Source organism: Adiantum capillus-veneris, chromosome 3 (assembly GCF_014529385.1).
Source record: "Adiantum capillus-veneris isolate H3 chromosome 3, ASM1452938v2, whole genome shotgun sequence".
NCBI lineage: Eukaryota > Viridiplantae > Streptophyta > Polypodiopsida > Polypodiales > Pteridaceae > Adiantum > Adiantum capillus-veneris.
The window spans coordinates 47,076,018-47,095,231 of NC_140933.1; the positions used below are offsets into that span (position 1 = coordinate 47,076,018).

The following is a 19,214-nucleotide window of genomic DNA, read 5'->3' on the forward strand; positions in this document are numbered from 1 at the left end:
TCTAGCGTTTTTGCTAGCAGTTCTGCCACTAACCTTTTTAAGCCTTCAGTTGCAGATTGCATCGCCGTCAGTTTTCAGCCCATTGTACCAGATCAGCCAGCGTTTTCAGAATTCGGCCCATCATAGCAGATCAGCCAGCATTTTTAGCCCTCAGATCAGCTAGCGTTTTCATTTTTAAACCCATCGTCGATATTGGCATTAGCAAATCAGCCCATAGCCTCGTCATCGTTCGTAGATTCCATCAGTACCATTAGCGTTTTTGCATTTCAGCCCTTAGCCTTGCAGAACAAAGCATCTACATCAAGTTCCCGTCATCATCTCAACATCTAGGACCGTTGTATCATCATTTGTGCAATCTAAAACAAATACCTCTCTAGCGATAGAGAGGGGGGTCCTTGGAGGGGGGTTTGGGGCCCCCTCTCTCTCTCTCTCTCTCTCTCTCTCTCTCTATCATTCTCAACACTTCCATTCACGGTATCATTCTCTCTTTTCTCGCTAGTCTTTGCACATCTTCATGAAGTAAAAGGATTCAGGAAGTCTCTCATTCATTAAAAGGAACTTGAGTACGCATTAAGCACTCATCCTGAGCATTCATCATCAATCACTTCTGCTGCACGTAACATTGGTATCAGAGCTCTTTGGCAGTGTTCGATATCATCACTCAAGAAAAGAATCTAAAAAATTTCTCTCAGATTTTGTTTTTTAATCAAAGAGCTTCGTGCTCCGACCCCAGACTTATTAGCCACTCCCACCCTTAGTCCATCATGCATCGGGCGCGCTCTTGTCTTCATCGCTCTGTCTTAAGGGCAGTTAAGCCATAAAGAATCACAAACTTTTTTTTGCTTCTTTGAGATTGCATACAACCCAAGACCGCTTGGGTGTGTCGATCTCTGTAATCTATGCTTTTGAAGAGTGACAGGTAACCCAAAAAAGAAGGGCTTGTCGAACCTCCCCTTGTCCACTCATTGAGAGTGGACCTTGCACATTGCCGTAAGCCAATTGACGTGAGGTGGGAAAAAACAACCTTAGTGTGAGCGCAAGGCCGCCAAGGGGTGCACCCGCGGGAAGGAGTAGAGCTTGGTTAAGAGAAAAGCCTTCTTAAACGCAGATTGCAAGCAGTACCAAGAACCCTAGGGCCCAAGTACCCAAGTACCCCAAGAACCCAAGTACCCAAGTACCCCAAGAACCCAAGTATCCCAAGTACCCCAAGTACTCAGTGCATGGTCATCACCAAAAGTGGAATGGGTACTTTGCGTTAAGGGGATGAGAGTGAAATTGGAGAAGAAGAAGTCTCTACACCAGGAGGATTGTTTCTAGATCCTCCTCCATCCCCATCTACACCACCGATTGCACCAAATTATATTGAGACTTTGATGAAGTCCATGATGGAGATGATGCTATAACAGTAGACTCAACGGGCCGCAATCGAAAGGGAAAGAATGGCTCTAGAGAGGGAACGCGAAGAAAAGAGGGTAGCTCTGGAGCTAGAGCGTGAACAAGCACGCGAAGCTCAACGCATAGTGGCTGAGGAAAAGAGGGCAGTTATGGAGCTAGAGTGTGAGGCGCAGTGAGACCAGTGCATGCAAGAGTTGGTCCTCCAAGTGTTATCGTCGAAGAGCGAGCTACTCAAGGAGGCCAGCAAGTCATCACGTTGCTGAGGTACAGAGGACAACCCAGTCACTGAGAAGTTGACTTTCAGTAAGTATGATAGTAAGATGGATGCTTATGTGATTTATTCTTGGTTGCACCAATTTAATGCTTACTTTGCGACTAACAAGAAAACTAGTAACAATTAAGTTTTGACTGTTGCCATGTATTTGTTGGGTGACGCCATTAATTAGTATCAAGCTTGGTAAGAGGCACAGATGGCCGAGCACCTTGACCGTGCCTCGGATGGCGAGCCACTGTCTTTCAGTTGGGTCGACTTCCAAGACAAGTTAAAGGCTCGTTTTATCCCACCGCAGTACCTTGATCAATTGAAAGAAGGTTGGCGAGGCCTTAAGCAAAAAGAACTCCCGTTATGTCTTTTTCTAACCGTAAATTGTGTTAGATTCTTCATCTCCAGATGCTTCGCTCCGTGCCTACAGGCTTCACACACATCACGTGCACTGGCCCTTGGTTGTGGGTTGGCCACCCATACACCTGCTGGACAGGGATCTTTAGGCACATTTAGGGTTTTGCTCAGCACTTTGTCCGGCTAGACCTATTCTGGTCCTTTTCCATTTTTTCCTCATTTATGGGTTTTTTGTGCATGGTCGTTGGGGCTTGTGATCTGCCCTACCTACTTTTATTCTCCTATATATAGGAGGGGGGGGGGGGGGGGGGGGGGGGATGCACTCTCCCATTCATCTTGCCATCTTGTACACAACAGTTGTTGCCATCTGAAGTTATTGGGGCTTGCCAGCCTTTTCCATCTGTCTCTTGTGTGTCCATCGCCATTCTCTCTCTCTCTCTCTCTCTCTCTCTCTCTCTCTCTCTCTCTCTCTCTCTCTGTGTGTCCACCTTCCGCTGCTCACTTTGACATGGTGTCAGAGCTCTAGGCTTGGATTTGCCATCGCCTACACCTGGGAGGACACTGCGGAGATTTCCATCGTGAAGAAGTGCTTCTTCTTCCTCTAGCATTTTTTTGGAATCCAGCGTTTTTGTTGGCAGCCCTAGCGTTTTTGGTGGCGAGCATCATCTTGTGCACCATTTGCTAGCGCTCTCCCTCCCTCTGCCTCATCACCACCATGGTCGGGAAATCGCCGGCAATTAGTCACAATTTTTCAGCTTCCAAGCGGGAAGACCAAGGGGCAAGGAGCGGGGCTTCGACTATTCAAGATCGGCAAGAAGAAACTGCTGAAGTGAAGGTTAAAAAACGTTGGTCCAATGGTGTCCTGACTGCCACAAAGAACGCTAGGAATGCTGGCTGCTGTCCTGCCCAAAAACGCTATGTCCAAAGGGCTGAAAAACGCAGATCAGTGGGCTGCCGTCCTGCAAAAACGCTAGATCCACGGGCTGGCTGAAAAACTCTGATGCAAGGGAGTCCCTCCTGCAAAAAATGCTAGGCCAAGGATGGGGAAAAACGCTCCATTGCTGATTTTCAGCCTTTTTTGGTGCATTTACAGCCCTCACCTACCAACCTCGGCATCCCGTGTTCATCACCTAGCATTTTTGCTCAAACGCCTGCGTTCTCGTGGTGTTTCGAGCTCCCTTTTGCTGCGATTTCAGGTTTGGACAACACGTCGATTTTGCTTCATCAGCATCCCTTCGGGTTTCCCTTGTCTCTCCCGTCACGTACCACCTACTTCGCGGTCTTCTTGCGTTCTATCCGGCGTGTTTTTCCGATCCTATCGTCACCTTTGCTTCTGATTTTACACACGAGACTTCTCTGTTGATTTTTTGTCTGTCTCTATGGCAACACTCCCAGCCATGCACATCTTTCCTCGTGGCGAAAAGCTTGACGGCTCCAACTTTGTCGTCTGGAAGATGAAGATCATGGTGATGCTTATGCAGTTTGACCTTTGGGGTTGGCTAACCGATCCTGCTAATGCCGTGTGTCCTCGTCTTGCTCTTGCATTTGGTGCTCCTACATCGACATCATCAGCTACCACTTCTTCTGTAGTTACACGTGCTGGCTCGTCATCGACTTCTTCTCATGGTATTGCTTCTGGCGGATCAGGTACTGTGGTTACACATGCTATGGTGGATCAATGGAATGTGAACCATCGCAGAGTTTACTCTTTCTTACTCATTAAGTGTGCAAATAGCGTGTTGACGTCTTTATGCTCTCACAACACTCACATGAGGTATGGGGTTTCCTTTGCAACATGTACGAGGCGAAGACACCTGGAAGGATCCTCGCTCTTGAAAAGACTTTGATGGACTTATAGGTTTCGTCATTTTCGACTATCCAAGACTTCATATCCCGCATGCTTCTGCTCCGTGATGAGCTAGCAGCGTGTGGACACCAAATCTCTTCCGAGGGCATGGCAACTCGGTTGCTGCTCAAGCTTCCCGACTCTTATGATTCCTTGTTCCAGTCACTTACTACATCCACGTGCCCTACTCCTATCACTTGGGAGGAGCTCTTACCCGCTGCGCAGCAGATAGCTTTGCGCATTCAGGACAGAGCCACCTTAGACGCCTCTGCAGGTGCTACTGCATTGGTTTCTACATCGAGTAGGGGTGGTAGTGCTCCCGGACAGTTTGGACCTGGTTGTACACGTTCTGGCCTTGACATTACTTGTACCTATTGTGGAAAGAAAGGTCATTTTGCAGCCAAATGCTATAAACGACGGCGGGACCGCAGGAAGGATTCAGATCGTGAGGATGGGACGGCTTCTCGACAAACATCTGCCACCGCCATCTCTAGCCCTTCATAGGCCGATGGCTTCACCCTCTAGTTTCATCCACCTCCTTCTTCCCTCTTATGATTGAGATCACTTTTTGGCTTGTCTTCCATCTTTCCCTCATATATTCTCTTCAGCGACTTGTTCAGTTGTTAGCCTCTCCATCAGTTTCCTTGTGCGACTGGATCAGCCTGATATTCAATTGCGTAAGTCGGTTGAGGATCGCAAAGAGGCTTTCCTCTTCGGTTTGGAGGAGTACATCAAATACAACGTGAAAGTCTTCCGACCCACTCACTACAATGACGCCTTCAGAATTGCTCTCGAACAAGAAATGAAGCACAACAAAGGTAAGCGTAAAGAGAACAAGTCAAGTACCGCTCAGAACCAAGAGAATGGTAAGAATAACGGTGATTCTTTCTCTTGAGTCTTTCACTATACCTAGAGCACAACATTCTTCACCTAAGGGTGATAATAATGGAAAGGCTGAAACTCAAGAAGGACACCTAATAAATAATCTGTTTAAGGAATAGTAGGAGGTTGGTTAAGTCTTGAAGAACTAACCGAGTATGGAAAAGAAGGAAGATGTTTTCAATGTCACACTAAAGGTCACATGAAAAGAGATTGTCCTAAGAAAGCATCCAAAGAACCCACAGAACCCACATCTTTTGTTAGTGTCATAAATGAGAAAACTAATGTGCCCCAAGTTTCTAATGATCATCTAGATAAGTCTCTCATGAAGTGTTATGGTCATGTGAATGGTCAGCGTATTGTGATCTTGTTTGATTCTGGCACTATGCATGATGTGGTTAGTGATTCTCTTGTGAAGAGCGCACGATTAGAAGCTATTCCTGTGGATCCCATTGTGGTCTCTGGATTTTCTCTTGGCATGCACTCATCACTCACGCATGAATGTCATAATGTGACAGTCTTAATTCAAAGCATAAGGTTTTGTCTTAAGTTTGCCGTTTCTCTTCTGTCTGGATGTGATATGATTTTTGGCATGAAGTAATTAAAAATTTTGATCCACAAGTTAATTGGAAAGAAAACACTCTTTCTTTCGCGGTCAAAGGTGCCTCTCCCGTGGTTATTCGCTGTGAGAAGAATATTCCATCTTTGTCATTAATCTCTCTCATGTTTTGTTTTGAAAGAGGATAAAGCACACAGTCCCATAGTCTCTCTGAGTATAGAGTCCCACAGTCCAGAAAAGAATCAGTCATTGCATAATAAAGAACCTCTCTCTGTCATTCATTCTCTACAGCTTGAGAAGCATTTTCTGCATAATAGAGATTTAATTGTTAGTAAGGATCATCAAGCCTTCATGTGGCTCAAGTCTGTACCGAGTACACCTTGTAGTGACCGTCAAGCTCGATGGTTCTAGTCTTGTGAGCAATTTGGTGATTTGATTGATTATGTTCCTGTGTATAACCCAATTGCAGATATGATCAGTCACGAAGGACAGATTATGGCTCTCGAGTCGCGTTTCAGAGTCTCTATTCAAGAAGTATCTTTTGTTCACATAAATAGTCAATATGCATTTTTTGAGTCTCTCATTCACGACGGTCTCTTGTATTTTTGTCACTGTCTTTGTGTGTTGCCTTTTCAAAGGAAATGCATATTGCATGATGCACATGATTCACTCACGGATGAGCAACAGAAGCATGAACTGCACCTTAGGAAAGGTAGAAAGTTTGCACTCAAGAAATACACAATGTTGCATTATTGCAGGTCATGTCAATAAATTTTGCATGCTTATTCCTTGGCACGATAATTGAACATTAGCACGATTGTCCATCAAGCATTGGTATTCCCTTTATGGTTTGGCAGAGTCGAATCTCGATAGCTCTAGGAAGAAAAGTCAAGTTTGGATCACCTTTTTGGCAAGTATTTGTTGAAAGGTTTGACGCTTCCTCCCATTTTTCATCTGCATTATTCTACCCACATTCATTTAGAAAGCATAGTCCTTTTCCAGTCATCCAAAAAGTAAAAGATTTGTCTATGAAATTGTGGTTGAAGTTGTTTTAGGGAGATCCTTCAAAGGAGATTCTTGAAGAAGATGAACCCGAGATCATAGACGAAGTTAAAGACATGGAGCCAAAGCAGATTATTCTGCATCGCTTTTGGTGTAGCCCAAAGAAGCAAGCATTGTAGACCTTTTTGAAGTTAAAGTATCGCGGCACCCACGTAATAGAGTGGGCCAACGAACATTATGTCGTAGATTCCCCGGAGTTGTTGGCAGAATATACGAAAGCCATGCAGCTCGGTACCAGTACCTCACCTTGAAAAGGGGGCGATGTCACGCACACATGTAACCCTATGTGCATGTGGACAAGCCATAACTCCTATTTCTAGGATTTAGGTCAGCCTACGAAGCGTTCTGGCACCCTTGTGAGCATGTACGTAGGACGTACATATCCAGACACTTTAGAGTAGTTGCATACCCTGTGATTGCACAAGAGCACAACCAGTGTCTGCTTGGTGTAGGCATTGAGGAGTGTTCCCATTAGTACCAAGCCTAGGTGTGAATCACCTCTTATTAATAGTTCATCAAATTATTAATAAGTGACATTTTACTATCATTTAGAAATTGTGGATTTTTAAGTGGCATTGCCCTACCCTGCTTTTACTGCATATATAAGTGAACCTAGGCCCTAGGGGTCACTTCTCAACCAAGTCAGTAACTCAGTACCTGCACCAGTTGCCGCAATACCTCAACACCTCTAGCCTTTTTGCTAGCAGTTCTGCCACCAGCATTTTCAGCTGTCAGTAGCCAATTGCATCGCCGTCAGTTTTCAGCCCAGCGTTGACATCGGCATTAGCAAATCAACCCATAGCCTCGTCGTCATTCACAGATCTCGTCAGTCTCATTAGCGTTTTTTGGCATTTCAGCCCTTAGCCTCGCAGAACCAAGCATCTAAATCAAGTTCCCGTCAGCATCTCAGCATCTAGGACCATTGTGTCAGTATTTGTGCAAGCTAAAGAAAATGCCTCTCTAGCGATAGAGAAGGGGGGGTCCTTGGAGGGGGGTTTGGGACCCCATCTGGTGTCAGTCTTCTCCCTCTCTCTCTATCACTCACAACACTTTCACTCACAGTATCATTCTCTCTTTTCTCTCTAGTTTTTGCACATCTCCCATGAAGTAAAAGGAGTCTCTTATTCATTAAAAGAAACTTGAGTACGCACTGAGCACTCATCCTGAGCATTCACCATCAATCACTTCGGCTGCACATAACAGTGGGCACTCGGGTTGACAAATAGCCAGTGAGCACGGATCAAGAGACCACTGGTATATATGATCTGCCGCTTGTTTCGAGGCAAGCACACAGTGCCACAAGACATCATTAGGGCAGAGCTTGCTTACACACACCCCCCACCCTTCCCTTTCCCATGGTAGTGCAAGTACTTTTTCAGATGGTCTGCTTTATCCAAAGAGTGAGAGAGCTCCCGGCTCACAAACTCACACGGCAAGCATTTGAATCAGCCATACATATAGTAGATTTTGGATATGATAGAGCTTGGTACACGCAGGTTAGAGCATAGTTCGGAGCACATGGCCTTGAGCTTGAGAGCTTGCCACCTTTTTAGTATGACCCCGACTCACCCTAGGTTCATCTCTCACGTAGCTAGAGAAACACAGTGCTCCGACAACTATATATCAGACAGACTTGGTTCACATCTCCCCTGCAGCAAAAGATGTCACACTACAGACATCATTGCCTATCATACTCGAGGATGGGTTCATACAACAACCAAGCTATATGGACACCTACATGCCACACAGCTCACGTGTGGCGATTGGTCAGCTCAGAGTATCATCACACAGACTAGAGATAGAGGTGGGGCGAGCTCATGACATTTCCAAGGAGGAGAGAGTCTGTGGAGTATGCAGAGAGGAGGTGGAGAGTGAGGAGCATTTTGTTTGCAAATGCAGAGCTTCTGATGATACTAGAGGCAGATACGAGTCACTATTCAGAGGGCAGCCTACCCTCCGCGAGATTATGCACTGTCGAGATCAGAGACAGTTGGGGCGCTACCTGTTAGAGATACAGAGGCACAAAGATACAGTTCTGGAGCCACCTACAGAGACACAGGTGGGGGGGAGACAGTCACAGCTTACATAATTTTTTTAGAGGACCACAATCCCTCCACTTCAAGATCCACCGAGGGGAGTGACTCTTTAGCAAGCTGAGATGAGCCGGGCAACATGACGTCCGCGTGTTATCGGATGTCGGGCCCCATGACTCCACCATAGACATATCCAAACCCGAGAGCTTTGAGTAGCTAAGGAGAGATGAGCCCAGACGATGGGCCACCAGCTACGTTCATCCGAGCAGCCCTTGCTCCCGATCCTTTTATGTACCACATTTAACACCCCCCTATTAGCACAGGATGGAGCTAGCTAGCTTGATGCATCTGCATAGTTGTACTACCTTGAGCATATAGACATGCACATTTTCCTAGTACTAGACTCCATCCCCCCCCATCCCATAGATCCCATCATAACCAAGTTTTTTTTTTTTTTTTGTACCAGTTCGGATTGTTTTGTCTTTTCCGATAGATGGAGGAGATACTCACATGTATACTTGATTTGTCTCATAGGCCAACTTCGGCCTCACATAGACGTTAAAAAATCCTTCTTTCTTTCTGCTTTGTCTTCAATCGGCGGGTTTAGTTGCCACATCATCACTTTTGTGATACTTGACAGGTGAGGAGTAGAGGGAACCTCTCCTCATCAGCATTCGGAGGAGAGCTCTGCTTGTCTTTCTTTGGTAGGAAGGATAGTGGTAGCCAACCAGGTGCCTTTGGTGACGATGTGGCACATCATCTCTTGTTGGATCCACATCACCTCTTGTTGGATCTTCTGGAGCTCTTGTTTGTATAGGCCAAATTGAGAGGCTTATCGGGAACTTTTTTAGGTCTGGTTGGAATGGACAGCCTGCGCACACCGAGGTTGCTTGGTGTGCCACGACTCTAGCCATCTCTCAGGAAGGATTTGGTGGGCTCAAATTGATCCTGCTCATTAGAATCGGATACTGCTGGGGAAGCTCATCATTCGTGGTTTGCACCTGGACGGTGTGCCTCGAAAGGGCTAGAGTTCCCCCAGCAGGTGGCTCCTGTCTTCTTCAGGCACAATGGATTTTTATAGAGATGCACAGAGTTGGGGTTGAACAGAGGTTGGGGGGGCAGATTTGCATTGAGTATTTTAAGGGCTTGGGAGGTTCAGAGACAGCCTCCTTGCATGGAGGAGAGACTTCGGCAGCCGCTGGTAAGGACGTCCTTGCTGCAAACGGAGTATGGCAGTTGGTTGCATGTAGCTTAGGGGTCTGATGGTGGCGTATCCAGCTGAGAGTTTTGGAAATCTGATTCCGTTTGGTGACTCTTTAGGGTGACTCCTTAGAGGGTTGGGCTTGTATTATAGCGGGCATGCAGACTTCACATTGTGAAGTTTTCGTCCGAGTTACGACCAGTTGATATTGTGCTAATTCTTTCTATCTTTTGTGGTGCGTTTGCCCTATCAACTGCCTCATTTTTGTGCTAATTTTTTCGATTTAATGCTTCTTTTAGTGCTAGGCTTCATTATGGCTGAGTCTGCTCTTGATCTCCGGAGTCATGACAGAAACTCAGTACGCTGAACTTTGTGTTGATGTATGCTCATGCGTGTGTACGTGTGGTGTGTGTTGTTTTTGGGAGCATATGTTAGTACCTAGTTCTACACCCACTATTGGGCACTGACGACATTAGTGGGGATGTCGTGGTATTTAGTCAGTACTATGCATGATGGAGCTGATGGTTATATTGTCTTGTGGGTGACTACCATGGGTCTATACCTTGCACTTTCCTTTAAGGGTGAATCTGGGCTTATCCTGGATTCATCTAGGTATATATTGTATTATAAAGGGGTTTGTCATTAACTTGGAATATGTTTGGCTGCATGCTTTTGTTTGCCCATTGCTAGCTGGAAATTCAAGTGTTGTCTGATGGTTTCTAATGTCGAGGAAAGCAAAATTGCAGCAATCATCCTGAATGTGCTTTGCCAAGCGTTACACTAGCACACTTTTCCCTTGAGCATAACCATACTGGACTGAAAAAACACAAAGACATTTATTTATGTACTTTATATATAAGGTAAGATATCTATAGGCAGATGATATGCCAGATACCATATGGTAAAAAAAGCCATGATTTGGAACAGCAAATGTTTCTGGTGGTGTCTAGTTTAGCACTGTCTGTTGGTGTCCGCTACTTGCCCGTGAAATATTGAGCTCATGTTGTTTTAGATGTTCTGCTTGAGTTGAGAAGATTTGTGGTCAATTTGAGGTGGATCTTTTTTTAGTACATTTTTCCGCTAAATCTTTTCTCTTTGCATTCAAGGTTATGCCAGAAAATTACTTGTTTGGAAGGAGACCTTTGCTACCCTTGTGGTCCAAGAACATAAGCATTGTAGTTGGTGAGCCCATCCAGTTTGACTTACGAAGTTTGAGACAGACTGCTGAAGAAGCTGTTAGGAGAGTCTATTCTACTCAGCATGATGAAAGCCCTCCTCTCCCGGAATTACCATGTAAAAGTGCTCTGGGCGGTCTACCAGAGGATAGGGTCGTGCAATGGCTGTATTCACACATGTCCGATCATATACGGATCGTTATGCAGGAACTTGTCATCAAGGCAAAGGCACTGAATAACAAGATGGATTCTCATATTTGATGAGGGATGCTGGGCAGCTACACTTTTGTGGCAACCAAATTAAAGAATGGGGTGGCAAATTAATTTCAGCGAAGGTGCAAGCACATTAATCACTTCCACAATTTTGAACGGCTTCTCTACTTGAGATAACAACTACTTGTTCCCAGCTTTCTCCATTCCTTGGAGCTTCTTAAAAACTTCCTTACATTTAATTTTACACGCTCATTCAAAGCGTTGCCTTGTGAAGATATGGGGCAATTTTGTACACTTAAAAATCAATGAGTATGATATTGCAACCTGTTTTATCCGAGAAATGTATAATTCTGAAGGTGTTTAATCCTGGGAAATGGAGGGTATTAACTAAATTTGCACAATTCCAGGCACTGCAGATAAGCAACTGGTTTGCAGTAACAGTTTGTGTCAATGATTTGGTTGATCTTAAGTTTACTAGTTCAAGAGGGCTCGTGTTTTAGGCAGACATGCCTCCAGAAATTGGCTCATGTGTCTATTTGCTTGGGTTTCTCCCAAAAGAAAAGGATTTCCTTTTGCACAGGCTTGCCTCTGTAGTAAGGAAAAGACTTCCCAATCAAGCTCTTTTATGTTCAAGCAAGTGTGCAGGCGGGCATGTGCATGCGTGCATGTGCGTTCACCCCTCCTTCCAAGTATGACCGAACCCTGAGCAAGTTTTTTTGGAGCAGAGCCAAAGTCGAGCACATCCCATCAAAAGAAATAATGAAAACCAAATTGATAACATGAAATATTTCAAATAAATAGCTTTCAAAATCTATTTTCACCATAGGACGACCTTTATGAGATTGCAAACTACTCAACGATAATTTAACTCATACATTTCACCAAGTTGAAGCAATTTTTTGTAGCTTACTTCAATGTATATATGAGTCTTCTGAAGTGTGTATTGAATGTGGCTTTAATCAACCATCAGTAGTATTGTAGCCTATGGTAAAAATTTAGAGTGTGCATGTCATTTGGGCAATGAGATTGCTACACGAAGGTCAACCAATCGTTACACATAGAGAATATCTACAATTATTATGGTACAATTGAACTCTTTTTATAATACACATGTATATGCAAGGCAAGTCGCTTAGACTACAAGTTGTGAGTAGAAAACCTCGACAAAAAGTAATCTTGTGTTTTCGATGTAGAAGACTCCGCCTTCGCGCAAGTGTGTGCTTGAGATACCGCATCTTTCAAGAGACCGTTTTGATGGTGAGTAAATGCTTCCGTGCTTCATTCCCCAAATATACCAAAAGCCATCAAACCGCAAGCTAAAATTGCATCTTCATCTCAAAATTTATGCACCCAACTTCGAGCACCTACGGTGCTTCCAAAAGTGCATCAAACTCACACACTATGAAATTTTCTGCATACAATCAGTCTGAGTTGATATCAAATCAATGAGGAATCTCTAGAAAGTTTCTTATGCAAAGTTGTAGATCACGTTGAAACGGAAGGAATCGCGAACGAAATTTTCAGATTTGCATTCTACAAGGAGAATCTAATAACAGTGCTGTTTTTTGACCCTATGCTCTAGTCCACACCGTGTGTTCTCTCTCTCTCTCTCTCTCTCTCTCTCTGTGCACATGCACACATACGCGCACTTTAATTGGCCAGTCAGTCTAAGCTGAATATCAGCAAATTGGTGAGAAATTTGCAGAAAGCTTATTCAACCAAGTTGTAGACCCCGTCAAAATGGAAGGGAATTGTGGGAAATTTTTTGATTTGCATTCTATAAGGAGAAAAATGAATAAAAAAATAGTGTTAATGTGCACACAATTTTAGGGAAACACCTTCACCTACAATACATCACTTTCATATAAGCTCACATGCTCCCATTGCGTTCTCACACAGCTTCCAAGCTTTCTTGATCTCTCCACCATCGAAAGCGAGCAAGCTATTGCCTCGAAGCTCTCCAATCCGCCACGCTCTCAGCGATCGCCATGTGCTCTGATACCAGTTGAAGTGCACATATGCAGTGCGTGTTTGGGGGGGGGGGAGAGAGAGAGAGAGAGAGAGAGAGAGAGAGAGAGAGAGAGATAGATAGATAGATTTTATTATCGTCCTCGGAGGTCAAATATGACCTATGGGACCAAAGTTACATGTGATGTAGTATGTGTATGGCTGATGAGTGACTCTCGATACTCCAAAATTGTAGTGATGAGAGTCGCAATGGAGAGCCCACTTTTTGGCTGGGAGAGGAAAGTGTGTAGGTCTAAGTTATGGCTGAAAATGTGAGAGAAGCAAGTTCGGATGTGATCAAAAGCTGAGCACTCTAGTAGTGTGTGGTACTCAGACTCTCGAACTTGCAGTGAGCATAATGTGCACAATTGATTTGACTCTTCTCCATTGCCCCAACGCCCTATCTCGCATCGAAGGAAATGGGAGCTAAGCCGAATTGCTGCGATAGTGTGTATCGCGGACAAGGGAATAGGCTCAAGCATGTAAGTGTGAGTACGGTTTCCTCTCTCAGCAAAGAACATGGTTTTGTAGTTGGGGGCAATATAGGTGGTGTAATGTATGAAGCGTGACCCACCGGATTTCTCCCAAGCCGTAATACATTGGCGTTGTAGAAAAGCTTCATTCACTTGAGAGTCAATTGAAGCATCATGTAGCAAGTGTAATGCATCCCATCTCCCAAACCACTTCTTTATGTCTTGCATCCATCCCGTGCTCAAGATCTTGCTTTTATGCGTCTTTTGAACTTTTTTGCTTGCTTCCCATGCAATTGTAGGAAGTCGATGTGAGGGGTTTTGACGAATCTTTATCATGTACTCCACAACCCTTTCCATGCCCATAACCTCAATTGGAAGAGATCCCGACTCAAGAAGTAGGAGCATATATGGTGTTTGTGTCTTAACTTGGAGAAAGTTTGTAAGAAAACGCTTTTGGACATTCTCAAACTCTTTCCAAGTAGACTTTGAGATGCTCCCGCCCCACACTTCAACTCCATAAAGAAGAACCGATGTCACCAATGCATCAAAAAGATACTTCTTGAGAACCCAACACTTGATGTTTCCCGCATTACACATGTTCTCAAATGCATAATATGCTCTCTTTCCCGCTTCCAAACGACGCATAGCACATTCATGCCACTTGTGATTGGATGGAACCTCAAAGCCAAGGTACTTAAAGCTCTCACCAACTTCAAGTGTCTCGTTGTTGTACACAATGCATGGCTTCTCCTTATGGTTGGTTTTCACAAGCATAACCTTTGTTTTGGATTCATTTACAATCAGCCCACTATGCAAGCAAAAGTTCTCAAGGACAACCATAAGCTTTTGTGCATCTCTCTCTCTCTCTCTCTCTCTCTCTCCCTCTCTCCATTGACTGGCATTACGGAGTGCGAGGGAGTGTTTGGAATGAATATAATGTGACTCGCACGCCAATAGGAGAAGAAAACATTTGTATTTGTGGTAGGGGGTGTGGGATGTTGATCAATTTTTTCTCTCTACAAAGAGTGAAATTAGGATGTGCGGGGGAAATGGAAGCTCACCCGCACACCATTAGGGGAAGATATATACAAGGTGTTTGATATGTAGAGAATATCATATATGAATTTTGACCATGTGTCTCTCTGTGTGTGTGTGTCTCTGTGTGTGTGTTTTAAATTGGAAAAGAACATGTATGTGTAAAACAGGAGATATGTTTGTCATACAAAAACATTTATGTGGTTGTATTGAATCTATTTATGTGGATGCATGGAGCAGGTATTGGTCCATTTGAGAGACAAACTATGATACCCACAATACCAAAAAACTAAAACTTTGCATTTCAAAAAGTGGAGTACCTACTGGGTGGAGCTTGTCAGGAGAGTCAAATGCTTAGTCAAATATTAAGTAATGTAGATGCCGTCTATGTGTAAGTCCTTCGTTGAATAACTGGATGTATAGTTGCTCTCATGCTGTGACCGAATACTCTCTCTCTCTCTAGGTTTTTCTCCACCTAGTTTTTTACCAATGATTGTAACAAATCCCTTTTGTTTGGTGAAGGAATGCTCCTTATCCATGCCCACCAAATGTGGTATGTTAAGGTCGGTGGAAATGTGGCCAAAAAGAATCGGACACGTACAATTTATTAAATGACCACTAGTTATCATTAGTCAGTTTACATGTATAACACTTTAATCTGGTAGTGGGCCATGCATGATGCAAATGTCCATATACATTATTGTCATTGAGAGAGAGAGAGAGAGAGAGAGAGAGAGAGAGAGAGAGAGAGAGAGAGAGAGAGAGAGAGAGAGAGAGAGAGAGATACATTCACAAGAGAAATGAAATGATTTATTAACATCTTCAAAAGGCCAACATGACCTATGAGACCAAAAATTTACAATGTTTGGTGAATCTTAATACAATGTTTGTGAAAACTAAAAAACTGAAAAAACAACTAAACATCTAACTGGAATAAGGGGCAAAGGGGGGGTGGGGAGGAGAGGGAGAGGGATGGGGTGGGTGGGTGGGGGGGGGGGGGTATTTGGAAATGGAAGCGTCATATACATATCCAAACACGCCTTTATTCATGATGGCGGATAACATCAATGTCCTCCATAGTGAGCACTCTAGCAGGATGACTCCTAGCTCGTGCTAGTATGGTGTGGATCTTTTTTCATAATCTCCATCGATGTGGAGAAGGCCCACCCGCTCGATCAAGCAATGTGCCTCTGGTGCTGCTATACTGTGGAGCGTGCTAGTTTGACTCCTCAGTCTGTGATCAAAAGAAATTTGTAATCTACCAATGTAGATGTATCTCCCTATTTGGGCTCCTCCTCAAGAGGTCCTCTCTATGTTTGGACAACTCCAATAAGTATAGTCTGAGGCATCTCTGATACTCGTACCTTATGAATCTATAGAGCGGTCTGAAACCCTCTTTGAATAGACAGTGCAAGGGGCCTCATATCTCATAATATATTAGACAGTGACATATGTATTGTAACTTTGGCTTGGGCTTTGTTTTCCACAGTTGATAGGTTCCGGACTCGAATGGATCTCCTTTAAATGTGCATGTCTTGATCTCTAGTTGGTTTGAAGATGCACGTATCTGATCAATAACACATCGTATCCCATGCGATAGATGAGTATCTATGTATCCGGGTCTGATCACAAATCCATCCTCCATAAGCTGAAGAATATGCCATCTATAGAAAGCCATCTTCGTACCCAACTCATGTCTAGGCTATATCCATGTCCTCCTGGTATCTAATTGAGTTAAAACTTGCCTAAGGAGCCCATTAATCTTTGCTTGAGTAAGGGAGATGGAGGGTGCTAGGGAGAGTCCAAGTGCTATGCATAAAAGAGACTAATCAAGTGAGTTTCTCCACTACCTACAGAGGGGAAGCGAGATCCACCCTCACAATCTCATGTGGTAATGAGGCCTTGGCTCTAATCATCCGAGAGATCATAAAAACCAAAGGCCACTCCATACATCACAATCGATCCACATTGCCAATTGTGCTATGATGATCTACTGAGGGTCCCACTATCTCTACTTTGTATAGCATGCTAGAAGTGACCAAAGTGTCAAAGAGCCAACTTTGTTTGAGGTTCTTGGAACTGAACCTGCGAGCACATCCTCTTGAGTCCTTAGTGCTACGTAAGCTTTGGTCAATCTCCTCTCTCCTGCTCTCCCCAAGGAAAATTACTGGGCCACTGAATACCACCCCAAAATAGGTATATGCATCTGTATACGTAAAGGTGGGGGACTAACCTCCTGACCCACTATGCCACGGTGGCCTTCTCCCGCTCGATCAAGCAATGTGCCTCTGGTGTTGCTATACTGTGGAGCGAGCTAGTTTGACTCAGTCTGTGATCAAAAGAAATTTGTAATCTGCCGATGTAGATGTATCTCCCTCTTTGGGCTCCTCCTCAAGAGGTCCTCTCTATGTTTGGACACCTCCAATAAGTATAGTCCGAGGCATCTCTGATACTCGTACCTTATGACTCTATAGAGCGGTCTGAAACCCTCTTTGAATAGACAGTGCAAGGGGCCTCGTATCTCATAATATATTAGACAGTGACATATGTATTGTAACTTTGGCTTGGGCTTTGTTTGCCACAATTGATAGGTTCCGGACTCGAATGGATCTCCTTTAAATGTGCATGTCTTGATCTCTAGTTGGTTTGAAGATGCACGTATCTGATCAATAACACATCGTATCCCATGCGATAGATGAGTATCTATGTATCCGGGTCTGATCACAAATCCATCCTCCATAAGCTGAAGAATATGCCATCTATAGAAAGCCATCTTCGTACCCAACTCATGTCTAGGCTATATCCATGTCCTCCTGGTATCTAATTGAGTTAAAACTTGCCTAAGGAGCCTATTAATCTTCGCTTGAGTAAGGGAGATGGAGGGTGCTAGGGAGAGTCCAAGTGTTGTGAATCAAGTGAGTTTCTCCACTACCTATAGAGTGGAAGCGAGCTCCACCCTAACAATCTCATGTGGTAATGAGGCCTTGGCTCTAATCATCCGAGAGATCATAAAAACCAAAGGCCACTCCATACATCACCATCCATCCACATTGCCAATTGTGCTATGATGATCTATTGAGGGTCCCACTATCTCTACTTTGTATAGCATGCTAGAAGTGACCAAAGTGTCAAAGAGCCAACTTTGTTTGAGGTTCTTGGAACTGAACCTGCAAGCACATCCTCTCGAGTCCTTAGTGCTACGTAAGCTTTGGCCAATCTCCTCTCTGCTGCTCTCCCCAAGGAAAATTACTGGGCCACTGAATACCATCCCAAAATAGGTATATGCATCTGTATACTCCACAGTCTCTCGGTCATACGTAAAGGTGGGGGACTAACCTCCTGACCCACTATGCCATGGTGTTACCTTAGTCTTACCAAGGTTCACATACAATTCCCTATCTTTTGAAAACACATGCAATGCATCCAAATAATGTTGCCTCTAGAGAATCTGAAATCAACATAATATCATTAATATATAGCAACAATGGAATCCACGAGAGAGAGAGAGAGAGAGAGAGAGAGAGAGAGAGAGAGAGAGAGAGAGAGAGAGAGAGAGAGGTACAAGGCAAACTTTCTTGTCTCTTTGGAACAACTAACACAGATCTCCCGTAGATGAAGAAAGAGGAAAAGTGGTCACCAAGCTATGCTTAATGTAGGAAAAGGTATTTGTTTTCATAATTGTTGTTTTTCCCTTCTTATCAAATGTATGTATAGCGTTTTTGACAACAACACGTGTAGATGAAACGACATTTAAGAGAAACATCTACGCGCACCCTGGAGGAAAGGTAGTAAGAAGGAAAGTTATTTCCTCCTATGGCACACGTGGATGTATCAACAACATACATACATACATACATACATACATACATATATATATATATATATATATATATATATATATATATATATATATATATATATACAGTTTCTCGTCCTTTTTCATCTTGCACCTTGCATGAGACATCATTTGCAAAGCCCAACTACCCATTGGCAGGTAGAGGGATTGCGATACTGAATCCGATGATCTTGACCTTTGATACTATAATGATTGGAATTGAAGGCACTACAAATGTTTTCATGTAGGCTATTTGTGGGCACCCCATAATCCGCTTTGAATTTATTGAGATTCTTCTCTAGGCCTCCCCATTGGGCCTTGACATTGTAGAATACATTTCCACCCACCACTTCCCAAGCAATTTGATGTTTTTATGATCCCACAGAAACGGATACACACCTCTCATGGAACATTTTTCCATCAGTTCACCATTTGAGGAGGCAACCTAGTATGCCTTTTGATAGAGGAGCCGATATTGTTCTAGCAACTTGTCGCTCACCATGTGCAGGTGTAGGGGACCTCAAATACGGTTAGCCATTCAGCCATGGTAGGTCATCCTCTGTCAGGTCTTTTGAAAGCCTCCCGTCAAGGCTCAACCCGTAGTACTGAGTGTGCAACTCCTATATTGAGAAGAAAAATTGCCTAAGTCATGGGTACTTGCAACCCATAAGCATGAAAATAATGCAATATTGTAAGATTTATGCATCGAACTCCTATGATTAACAAGCCCAAACCAAACCAGAATGTACCTTTGTGGCCGAACATTGTTTAGAGTTTTTTTGGAAAGACACATCCACCGTGTCCTATTCTGGGGGGGATAGGGGGTTTTCTCCATATTTTCCTCCCAAATAACTCCTCTCTTACCCCACAAATTGGAGGGTG

The 19,214-nt window shown here is 43.9% G+C and overlaps 1 protein-coding gene across 1 annotated transcript in view; it reads left to right on the forward strand.

Annotated features, from left to right (window-relative positions):
- LOC147460863 (Phospholipid/glycerol acyltransferase family protein) overlaps positions 1–11,316 on the forward strand; it is a 54,243-nt gene extending 42,927 nt beyond the window's left edge. The window contains exon 5 of the mRNA XM_086508551.1: positions 10,701–11,316. Coding sequence (XP_086364677.1) covers positions 10,701–11,030 — 330 coding nt within the window. The 3' untranslated portion in view covers positions 11,031–11,316. The remainder of the gene's footprint in view (positions 1–10,700) is intronic.
- Positions 11,317–19,214: the final 7,898 nt, after the last annotated feature.